The following is a 12,042-nucleotide window of genomic DNA, read 5'->3' as shown; positions in this document are numbered from 1 at the left end:
GGAGAAAAAGGTACCTCATGTCATAATAACTACCCTACTCAACTGCTTAAAGAACGACTTACTATTATTATAAAATGTAGACAGCCATAGAGAGAGTTGTACTGAATTATAACAAACAAGGAGAGTTGTTATATTGTTTTATTTTCATATTTTTCCATGCCTCAAAGTTTTAATGAAAGCCATTCTAAAAAAATATATACAAAATGTGCAGTCCCTATCAAGTCAGTATTTGAACACCGAAGGAGGAGGAGAAATCTGCCCTAGTTTACAAACCAAATATCCATAAAACAAGAATCAAACTAGGTCCACCAAAACATTTTTAGACCTTTTTAAACAAAATCTCCAAATAGAACATATATTAAACTTTAAAGAGAAGTAATTCTTGTTTTCCCACTTTATATTTTGGAGAGTTAGTTTTTCTAATCCCTTGACTTCAGCCAAGAAACTTACTTATATTTTTGTCTATTTGGGCTGTATCTACATTATTTCCAGGACTTAATTTATCCAATTCATTTTGTCAGTATCTGCATTCATATTAGATTTTTTCATCCACACATTTTTTCACGTGAAAATATATCCAAATGAACTCAAATGTCCCCAAAGGATATATTTAATAAAATAGAAAAGCCCAAATCCTGTTTGGTGTTTGATAATACAATGATACACACAGAATTTTATCTGGTGCAATTACTTTTGTTCAATAGCAAGATGTGGAAATTTTGCATCTGGATCCAAATTAAAAGTAATGGAGACTTCAGTCAAACCTGAATCTATGCATAAGGCCAAATCCTGAGTAGCATGTATACTTATTTACACCGACTTTGTTTTGTTTACCAGAAGATAGAATCCAACAAGAAGCAGATCTTCAATAATCAACAAGTTACCCAAGTAGCAAATTTAAGAATACATGTTTTGGGCAAAAGCAAATTACTCAGGTGAACAAAGAAACTGATAAAAGTGGTATTCAAAATTTTGGCTTCATAAGGTGGAAATTTAGTAATCAATAGATCTATATAATAAGTCACACAATAAGAGATTTGCATACCTAAACACCAAAAAACCCCAGATATTTTATGTTAATGTATATTCAAATGGTGATAAATATCAAATAGGAAATAGATATCCTGTATCCTGTATCCTCTGAAATGTTTTTATGTTATTAACACTTGAAAATATCTCATGATACAGAGATTCTGATATGTTTGTGTATGTGTGTTCAGGTAATGACAGGTTACTTCTGGCTACAGAAATCCTCACACTAGGAAAATTCTATGCCAAATATAATTCAATTGCAAAGATTCTATGTTGTTCCAGGACAGAAGAGTATCTGGATTCAGAACGCTTAACCATGAGATCCACTAGGGAGGCCATGTTGCCAGGCCTCATTCACTTCATCTCTGATAATGAAGTTCTCTTCCAGAGTATGAACTACTCCATTTTACAATGAGTTCCAATTTCTGAAAATTATAAACTCTCTGGATCACTTGATACTGATTGTCTTTAAACATCTATCCTGATGATTTCAATTTAGACATGTGTTGCTAAACAACATCATTTAGGCATATAATCACTTTTTTAAATGTATTGATAACTTCACTTCAGAGTTACACCCCAAAAGGTATAGAGTTCTCTATATATTTTTTGCTTCACTATGTATACTACATTGAAACCAGAAGAAATAAAATCTGAGTATTATTTTAATTAAAATTTTTTTGAAAAATTTTAAGAATATGAGAATCATGCTAGTTACTTGGCAATTTTCTACTTATTTTTTATATCTTATTAAAGGAAAAGGGAACAGCTAAACAAAACTAAGGCAGCAAAATGGAAAAAAGAGTATTTTTAGGGCTTGGTAATTATGAAGATAAGTTAACTATATAGAATGCAACATAATATTAAAGCAAATAATTTTTTTAAAGGAATAAAATACCTTTAGGTCATTGATATTTTATAGACGTCCATTCCCATAATATTAATGTGAGGAAAATTACTACTGCTTTTGTTTAAATATATAGAATTACATATACCTTAAGTGCAAAAGAAGTTAAATTAATTCCTTTAAAGTCCAGAAGAAAGAGGAATCTGTAATGTAAGTATGCTTAATTTCTTATGTATAATAGAAATTATAAAATACAGACTCCCAGTGGAAAATAGAGGAATGATGAAAGAAACTTTTTGGGAAAAAAATTTATATGGTGTGTCACTATGTTAATGTTTAGAAATTCTGATTCTGATTTAAAGGGGCATGGTTTAGATAAAATCAAATCCACATGGTGGAGAGGGTGAGGTTGGGAAATTCTGGAAGTAAAGGACTGGAAATAATATTGCTGTGCCTTACTTGTGACTGTAAGAGGGTGTATTTGCTAAGGAATGAGGGTAAGGTAATTTTTATAAATTTGATGAGACAGGCTAAAATGAGGAGATTTTTGCAGACCCAGTAAGCTCATAAATGTAGTGATAATGGGACTTTTACATCTTCATCTTCAACTGTGATATCTACTTAAAGATCAGGTTTGGGGAATGAATATGCTCAAGGTAATAAGCAAAGATTATATGTCATTTTTTAAAAAAATTATAAAATTAATCTCAGATTTACTTGTTTCATCTTTATTGTGAAACACAATGCATGGGAAACTATTTGATTTAAAGCACAATTTCATTACTTATAATAATTCTTGGAGATTTAAAAATGTGCCATCCTTTTAATTTCTCAAAATTAAGTATTTTGCCATTTCTGCTTTTAATAGAAAATATGTAAAAATGTCATGCACTATAGTTGATATTTACATTGTTATCAGGTGAATTATTTCCTGCTTTTAGTAGCTTATGCAGCAAGACTGATGTTCCACTAAGAGCTTATCAATGTACTACTTGATAATATTATAAGCCCTGAAATACTAATCCACCTCATTTATGCATTCATGATTTCACTGATGACTGAAACAGGAACAGGATAAAATCTGCACTGAAATTAAAATCAGTGTGTTTAAATCAGGTTTATAATAATGTAAAAGTACCTTTAAAAAAGCCTGTCATTAAGTGACAAGTACAAAATTCCTTTAAATGACTCTATGTGTATGCTTAACAAGCGGCACAGAACATGAAACATATCAAGTTTCATAACGGTACAAAACCAAGGCAACAGTTGAATTCTGATGTAATTTTCCTCCATGGCCTAATTCTTTTTCCAGAACAACTGCAACATTTTTTGAAATGCTGAGTATAGGTAACTGCCTGAGACAGTTTAGTGAAGCTGATAGATGTACCATTACTGTGTTCCTATAAGAAAACATTTTTGACAAGGACAAAAATACCTTTCACGTTCTGTTTCCTCAACAACCCATCAGACAAATGATTTATTTAAACCAGGTCATCATGTATGAGAGAGGAGGGAGAACATAGGGTAGGAAATGAAGGAGATTTTTATCAGAGAACTCAAATTTATGCATTCCTGGAAGTATGCTTCCAGGGAAAATTATTTTCTTGTCCTATTAGGGTTCAAACTATTCTGCAACATAAATATCTATACTTATAACACTCTTTCAATTTTAAAACTATAATTGGGTGGGACAGAAAGGAAACAGGGCATGGTGACTGCCCTACTTATATGGGAGGCTCTGTATCTAGGAAGCAGCTTTCCTTATTCCTATATTTCTAATCAATATATTCTCTTACCTACTTCATTAGTTTTTCAAACTTGAGCAGTTTTTTTAAACTCTATAAAGATTAGAAATAACATTCTCAATGTACGTGATGCCAAAGAGCTCTACAGTGAGTTATTTTTGAAACATTTTCAGGGAATCAATATGATATTTCTTTTCCCCTTTTTCACTCAAGGCAAAATGATGAACCTACAAATATCTGCTTTATTTACATGAAAATCAGTCATCATTTTTCAGTAAATTGCAAGTGATAGCACAAATTTGTATTCTATTTTGATGCATATACAAAATGGTTTTTAGTCAAAGTCACTAAATTTTACCTAGTTTCTTTTGGGTGGAAACATAGATTTCCAGAAAAGTACTGAAATTATGCTAAAATGTGTTAGAGCAGTGTGTTATTATATTAAGCTTTAGAGACTGGGATGCACTCAGTAAGTTAAAAAAATTTAGCTAATTAAGTTTATCCATAGAATATTGTTAATAAAATATATTATGACTACTATTCACAGTTTTAGAAAAACCTACAAATAGTTTACAATTAACTTACAAATTTTATATCTATTAGTAATGCTCCAAATTGTTGACAAAGATGTTCACTGTCTGTTTTTCTTAAAACAATGTGAAATGATGGGTTTGGCACAATTTTTGAGTGATTTGTTCCTGATTTAGTGTTACAAAAACATCTGTTATATCTAAGAATACTATAATTGAATTTTTTTTTAAAAAGAAATATTATTGAAATTCAAGTGCATGAAAGTTAAGGCTGGCTTAAGGAGTAGTATCTTTTGTTGTTTTTAATTTCCAAGCTGAGTGAGAAAACAATAAATATACACATTTAAAATGAAAATGTAATCTCCCAAGTACTGTATATAAGTGTGAATTTACTTTAAAGGGCTATCATTAATTTTACACAATAGTTTAGGAAATAGTGAAACATATCTTGTATTCTAAATTACTAAATATTTAGTCTCTAAGCAACTGATGCTAAATATAAGATGCCACAATTACCTAGTGAAATATTTGTGAAAATTTCACCCTGACCACGTTTTAGTTTTTTGGTTCTAAAGTCACAAAATTAACACTTATCTCTGACCAGACATTGTGAAATTTCTGGATTTAAGTAAAAGCAGAGTAAAAGAGATTCACAGATCAAAAAATTCATCCCTATAGTGATACAAACAGCTAAAACCCCCAAAACCTCCAAAATACCTGCCATCATGATGGCAAGCCAAAGGAATCATATCCATATGTGAAACGCAATTATATCAGTTTGAACAATTTGATTTGCAAAAGCAGAGAAATCAGCACAAATGCAATATCATACAATGTTTTACAAAGGTGCTAGAACTTAGTAGTTCTTGTTCCCATTCTCTTGTGAGAAAGCAAATATATTGCTTTGAAATCCATTGTTACAGAATAGATTATAGAATAATAAACCTCATATAGGTACTATAACATGAAATTAAGGTTTGGGGATTCAAATGCAGCAAGGTAAATGTATTCTTTGAAAAAAAAAAACAACAATCTTGCTTTCATTTTTATGCTCTAAATCCCAAAGCATAGATAAATCCAAATCTTGCCAGATGAAGTATCTTCATAGCATTATGAATATTGGAATCTTTAGGATAAATTATGTTATAAAGTTGCTTTATTTACCTTTTTGTTGTTACTTTTCCTTAGTGAGGGTCCCTCTTGCAATGTGAATAAATCAATTAGCTTTTGCAAATTAAAGTGATTATAAAATCCAAGTAGAAGTATATAGCATTGCTATGTTTAAACATAGCAGTTACCATTGTGTTTGCAAAACTTATAATAGCTAGAGCCCATAATATAATAATTGGCAAAATTGCCTGAATTTGAAAGTTATGAACATTTCCTTTTTAGTTTTCCCCTCAACTTACTCTGAAGAATTCTTTTGTTGACCCTGAATCCAATGTTCCATAGGCAATTTCTGTTTGTTTGGCCAGGTCTTCCGCACTTTCTATGGGGGAGACCATTCTCTCAACAGTCAGGAAAGCAGCGAGGTTAGCAGTATAAGATGATATAATGATGAGTGTAAAGAACCACCAAACACCTCCAACAATTCGACCTGAGAGGGATCTAAACATGGATAAGATAATAACATTTTCCTTTCTATAATCAACATAGAGAAAGAAAAGAAATACCATCAATTCACTGTGTATGTTTAATAATAATTACAAGTATCATTTTATGTTCTGAATAGTCTACTCAGAATGGTTCTAGTATTTCTGTATCACCTGACATCTTTTATGCTATATTGAATGTATAAATGCCACATTTAGAATACTTTTCCTTTTTATTGTTTACTTGGCAGAAATGTAGAAACAAAAGCCTTTCCTTCAGGTCCAGAAGAGGAATGCTTACTTAAATTCATTGATCCCTTTTGCACTTTAGCATCTCTGAAATTAGGATGCAGCATATGTTTGAAGAGATAAATCACAGTACCATAGTTTGATTGGCAGCACTGTTTCTCTCTTGGTGGTACCTAAAATAGCAATACATCTTAACAATTGGTGAGCTCTTAGATTTGATATAAGATGGCAGATGCTCTTCTGAGAGAACTTGTTTTTACCTTCAGTCAGAGCTATGCCAAGATGGATGGGACATATGCCAAGGTGGGGCTGGACCACATGAAGATCTAGGATTGGTCTCAAAGTAACCATAGTTGAGAATGTTTTGTTTGTTGGTTGGTTGGAATGATATTCCATTTTTTATCTGAATGGAGGATGAGCTATGTCTTAAAGAGCTTTACATACTGGTATAAAAATGTTCTCTCTGCCACTTCCAACATGAGACCAAAGCATGTGACTTGTTAATATGCAGTGTAACAGCACTGCAAACTGAGGCTAGAGCTCAAAAAAACATTTTCTCTTCACCATTTTTCTGGTTATCAGGGATGTGTGGGTGAGCAGAAGAAAAGTGAGAATGAAATGAATAAAAAGTTCAGAGCATAATCATAATTGATCTCACTCAACAGGACCATCAGACTATTTAAAATTCCTGTGACAAATTATTTTTAAACATTTTCTTAATATGAGGAAAGATTTCATATTTTCAATGGCATTTCTAGCTTAAAATGCTCCCTTCTTAACCATTATTATATAAGTGACGCCTGTTGGTTTTAACTTAACATTTGCTTAATCTTGGTTTTAAAACCATAAAACTGGTGATTTGTTCAAGATTGCAGAGTAGAAGGATGTGCGCTCCCTCCCTCTTGCGAGAGCACCGGAATCACAACTAACTGCTGAACAATCATCGACAGGAGACACTGGAACTCACCAAAAAATTACCCCACATCCAAAGACAAAGGAGAAGCTGCAATGAGACAGTAGGAGGGGCGCAATCATAATAAAATGAAACCCCATAACCACTGGGTGGGTGACTCACAAATGGGAGAACAATTATTCCACAGAAGTCCACCCAATGGAGTGAAGGTTCTGAGCCCCACATCAGGCTTCCCAACCAGGGAGTCCAGCAATGGGAGGAGGAATTCCCAGAGAATCAGACTTTGAAGGCTAGCGGGATTTGATTGCAGGACTTCGACAGGACTGGGGAAAACAGAGACTCCACTCTTGGAGGGCACACACAAAGTAGTGTGTGCATCAGGACCCAGGAGGAAAGAGCAGTGACCCCATAGGAGACTGAACCAGACCTACCTGCTAGTGTAGGAGGGTCTCCTACAGAGGCGGGGGGTGGCTGTGGCTTACAGCGGGGACAAGGATACTGGCAGCAGAAGTTCTGGGAAGTACTCCTTGAGCCCTCCCAGAGTCCACCATTAGCCACACCAAAGAGCCTGTAGGCTCCAGTGCTGGGTCACCTCAGGCCAAACAACCAACAGGGAGGGAACTCAGACCCACCCAACAGCAGACAAGAGGATTAAAGCTTAACTGAGCTCTGCCCACCAGAGCAACACCCAGCTCTACCCACCACCAGTCCTTCCCATCAGAAAGCTTGCACAAGCCTCTTAGATAGCCTCATCCAATAGAGGACAGACAGCAGAAGAAAGAAGAACTACAATCCTGCAGCCTGTAGAATGAAAACCACATTCACAGAAAGATAGATAAAATGAAAAGGCAGAGGACTATGTACCAGATGAAGGAACAAGATAAAACCCCAGAAAAACAATTAAATGAAGTGGCGATAGGCAACCTTCCAGAAAAAGAATTCAGAATAATGATAGTGAAGATGATCCAGGACCTTAGAGAAAGAATGGGGGCAAAGACTGAGAAGAGGCAAGAAATGTTTAACAAAGAACTAGAAGAATTAAGGAACAAACACCGAGAAGAATTAAAGGACAGAAAAACAGAGATGAACAATACAATAACTGAAAAGAAAAATACACTAGAAGGAATCAATAGCAGAATAACTGAGGCAGAAAAATGGATAAGTGACTTGGAAGACAGAATGGTGGAAATCACTGCCACAGAACAGAATAAAGAAAAAAGAATGAAAAGAAATGAAAACTGCCTAAGAGAACTCTGGGACAACATTAAACACACCGACATTTGCATTGTAGTGGTCCCAGAAGGAGAAGAGAGAGAGAAAAGACCCAAGAAAATATCTGAAGAGATTATTTGAAAACTTCCCTAACATGGGAAAAGAAATAGCCACCCAAGTCCAGGAAGCACAGAGAGTCCCAGGCAGGAAAAACCCAAGGAGAAACATGCCGAGACACATAGTAACCAGATTGACAAGAATTAAAGACAAAGAAAAAAATTTTAAAGCAACAAGGGAAAAATGACAAATAACATACAAGGGAACTCCCATAAGGTTAACAGCTGATTTCTCAACAAAAATTCTACAAGCCAGAAGGGAGTGACACAATATATTTAAAGTGATAAAAGGGAAGAACTTACAACCAAGATTACTCTACCCGGCAGGATCTCATTCAGATTTGATGGAGAAATCAAAAGTTTTACAGACAAGCAAAAGTTAAGAGAATTCAGCACCACCAAACCAGCTCTACAACAGATGCTAAAGGAACTTCTCTAAGTGGGAAACACAAGAGAAGAAAAGGACCTACAAAAACGAACCCAAAACAATTAAGAAAATGGTAATAGGAACATACATATTGATAATTACCTAAACGTGAATGGATTAAATGCTCCAACCAAAAGACACAGGTTTGCTGAATGGATACAAAAACAAGAGCCATATATATGCTGTCTGCAAGAGACCCACTTCAGACCTAGGGACACATACAGACTGAAGGTGAGGGGATTGAAAAAGATATTCCATGCAAATGGAAATCAAAAGAAAGCTGGAGTAGCTATACTCATATCAGATAAAATAGACTTTAAAATAAAGAATGTTACAAGAGACAAGGAAGGACACTACATAATGATCAAGGGATCAATCCAAGAAGAAGATATAATAATTATAAACATATATGCACCCACCATAGGAGCACCTCAATACATAAGGCAAATGTTAACAGCTAAAAAGAGGAAATCAACAGTAACACAATAATAGTAGGGGGCTTTAACACCTCACTTACACCAATGGACATATCATCCAGACAGAAAATTAATAAGGAAACACAAGTTTTAAATGACACAATTGACCAGATAGATTTAATTGATATTATAGGACATTACATCTGAAAACAGCAGATTACATTTTCTTCTCAAGTGCACCTGGAACATTCTCCAGGATAGATCACATCTTGGGTCACAAATCAAGCCCTGATAAATTTAAGAAAATTGAAATCATATCAAGCATCTTTTCTGACCACAACGCTATGAGAGTAGAAATAAATTACAGGAAAAAAAAACCCCATAAAAATACAAACACATGGAGGCTAAACAATACATTACTAAATAACCAAGAGATCACTGAAGAAATCAAAAGCTTTTTGATAAACCACAGCAAGATCCTTTTTGACCCACCTCCTAGAGTAATGGAAATAAAAACAAAAATAAACAAATGGGACCTAATGAAACTTAAAAGCTTTTGCACAGCAAAGGAAACCATAAACAAGACAAAAACACAACCCTCAGAATGGGAGACAATATTTGCAAGCGAATCAATGGACAAAGGATTAATCTCCAAAATATATAAACTGCTCAAGCAACTCAATATTTAAAAAACAAAGAATCCAATCAAAAAATGGGCAGAAGACCTAAATAGACATTTCTCCAAAGAAGATATACAGATGGCCAAAAGACACATGAAAAGCTGTTCAACATCACTATTAGAGAAATGAAAATCAAAACTACAGTGAGGTATCACCTCACACTGATTAGAATGGGCATCATCAGAAAATCTACAAACAACTAAGTCTGGTGAGGGTGTGGAGAAAAGGGAACCCTCTTGCACTGTTGGTGGGAATGTAAATTGATACAGCCACTATGGAGAACAGTATGGAGATTCCTTAAAAAAGTAAAAGTAGAATTACTATATGACTCAGCAATCCCACTACTGAGCATATACCCAGAGAAAACCATAATTCAAAAAGGCACATGCACCCCAATGTTCATTGCAGCACTATTTACAATAGCCAGGTCATTGAAACAACCTAAATGCCCATTGACAAAGGAATTGATAAAGAAGAAGTGGTACATATATACAGTGGAATATTACTCAGCCATAAAAAGGAACGAAATTGAGTTATTTGTAATGAGGTGGATGGACCTAGAGTTTGTCATACAGAGTAAAGTAAGTCAGAACGAGAAAAACAAATACTGTATGCTAACACATATATATGGAATCTAGAAAAAATGGTACAGATGAACCAGTTTGCAAGGCAGAAATAGAGACACAGATGTAGACAACAAACATATGGACACCAAGGGGGAAAAGCGTGCGGTGTGTGGTGGTGGTGGTAGGATGAATTGGGAGATTGGGATTGACATATGTACACTAATATGTATAAAACAGATAACTAATAAGAACCTGCTATATAAAAACCAAATAAATAAATTTAAAAAAACTCATAAAACTATTACTTGATTTGCTTTGATTTCATTTCATTAATTGAGGATTATTGATTCAAATTTCTATGTTATTGGAATTTAAGCACATTTATAGTGTTCCTGGTTCTTAAGGAATGCAAATTGCATTGTAGCTAAAACGTCTCTTTTTGAGAAAGTATTTCTTTAAAAATACATATATTTGCGATGCTAACATAAGTCACCATTTAAATTCAATTCTTAGCTTCTCCTGCCTTCAGCTATTTTTCTGAGAGAAATTTGGTATTGTTCTTGCAACAGGAGGTTGGCTGCATTTTTGACAAACATAACTGAAACACATCCTTATGGATATGAGCCGTGACTCCACCGATAAGGAAAACAAATATAGTATTTACATTGCTGACTCTTTGCCTACTGCTTAGCTTGTTTATGATTATTAGATAGAACAATGTATATCTGGAACCTACTATATTAACTCAAATTTTAGGTAACTCCATGGTAGAAATCTCCATTAAGTTACATGGGATGTAAATCGAGTTCAAAATTAATTTTCAAAAGTGAACAACAAAACAACAAAAACATTTGATTTTGAAAAGGAGACAACATGAAAATAAATTCCTATTCTTAAGAATTTAGATTTAGTTTCCACCTGTAATCACTGAAAGAAATATTAATACTAAGTTATTTTTGAGCATTCTGATGGGTTCCATATGTTACTTTTCCATTGGGAAATTAATCTTTATGATGTATCCATACTTTGTGCTAATTTGGAAAAATCGGTTATGAGTATATTTAGATTAATTTGGGACTGCAAGGTTTTTCTGTGTTTCAAGCAATGCTCTGCCTCCAGGAAAAGAAGATATAGAGATATGTTATGCACAATATTTAGAATTACTGTTGGAATTGGTGAAGAACTTAAGGGTTTTGAAACTAACCTGGGTGAAATGTCACATCCTTGCTGCATAAAAGCACCCAGGGAAAACCAGAGGCTGTTAAAGATGCCAAACTCATTGGGAGGCTGGTCGCTGGGTCCTTCCTTTCCATCTTCTGGCTCTTCTGTGTGCCACTCATATGGACTAAATCTACTAACTAGGAACAAGACCACGCTGACACCAATGTAGGCAAAGACTATGCACATCCAAATCTCATAGGCCAGAGGATCCAAGAAGGAAAACACTCCTGGTTTAGATTTCTGAGGCTTTTTGATCATAATAGATATGCCCAAACTCATGAAGGGCTTAGAGAAGTCAATGACCTCCTCTCGGACCAAAGTGATTGTCAGAGGGGCAATAGCAATCTCTGCTTTCTATAAAAGAAAAGACACATGAAAACATGTAGGTTAATAAATTTCATGGAGCAAGTAGTACTGGATTGATCCATTCAAAGTTAACCAGTTATGTATTTATTCTGCATTTTTTGGGGAATACCAACAATAAATAAGGCCAGTG

At 34.3% G+C, this 12,042-nt stretch overlaps 1 protein-coding gene across 9 annotated transcripts in view; it reads right to left on the bottom strand.

Annotated features, from left to right (window-relative positions):
- GRIA4 (glutamate ionotropic receptor AMPA type subunit 4) overlaps nucleotides 1-12,042 on the bottom strand; it is a 551,958-nt gene that overhangs the window by 60,007 nt on the left and 479,909 nt on the right. For all 9 annotated transcript variants that reach the window (XR_014231116.1, XM_082339906.1, XM_082339902.1 and 6 more), the window contains 2 exons: nucleotides 11,530-11,900; nucleotides 5,564-5,762 (listed from right to left, as the gene is read on the bottom strand). Coding sequence is in view for 8 of the 9 variants with exons in the window: in XM_082339906.1 (XP_082196032.1) it covers nucleotides 5,564-5,762; nucleotides 11,530-11,900 (570 nt within the window). In the remaining variant the exon portion in view is untranslated. The remainder of the gene's footprint in view (nucleotides 1-5,563; nucleotides 5,763-11,529; nucleotides 11,901-12,042) is intronic.

This window comes from Balaenoptera borealis, assembly GCF_965194805.1.
Source record: "Balaenoptera borealis genome assembly, chromosome: 11".
Taxonomy (NCBI): Eukaryota; Metazoa; Chordata; class Mammalia; order Artiodactyla; family Balaenopteridae; genus Balaenoptera; species Balaenoptera borealis.
The sequence above is the reverse complement of the archived record's forward strand: the minus strand, read 5'-3'. Positions and strand labels throughout refer to the sequence as shown.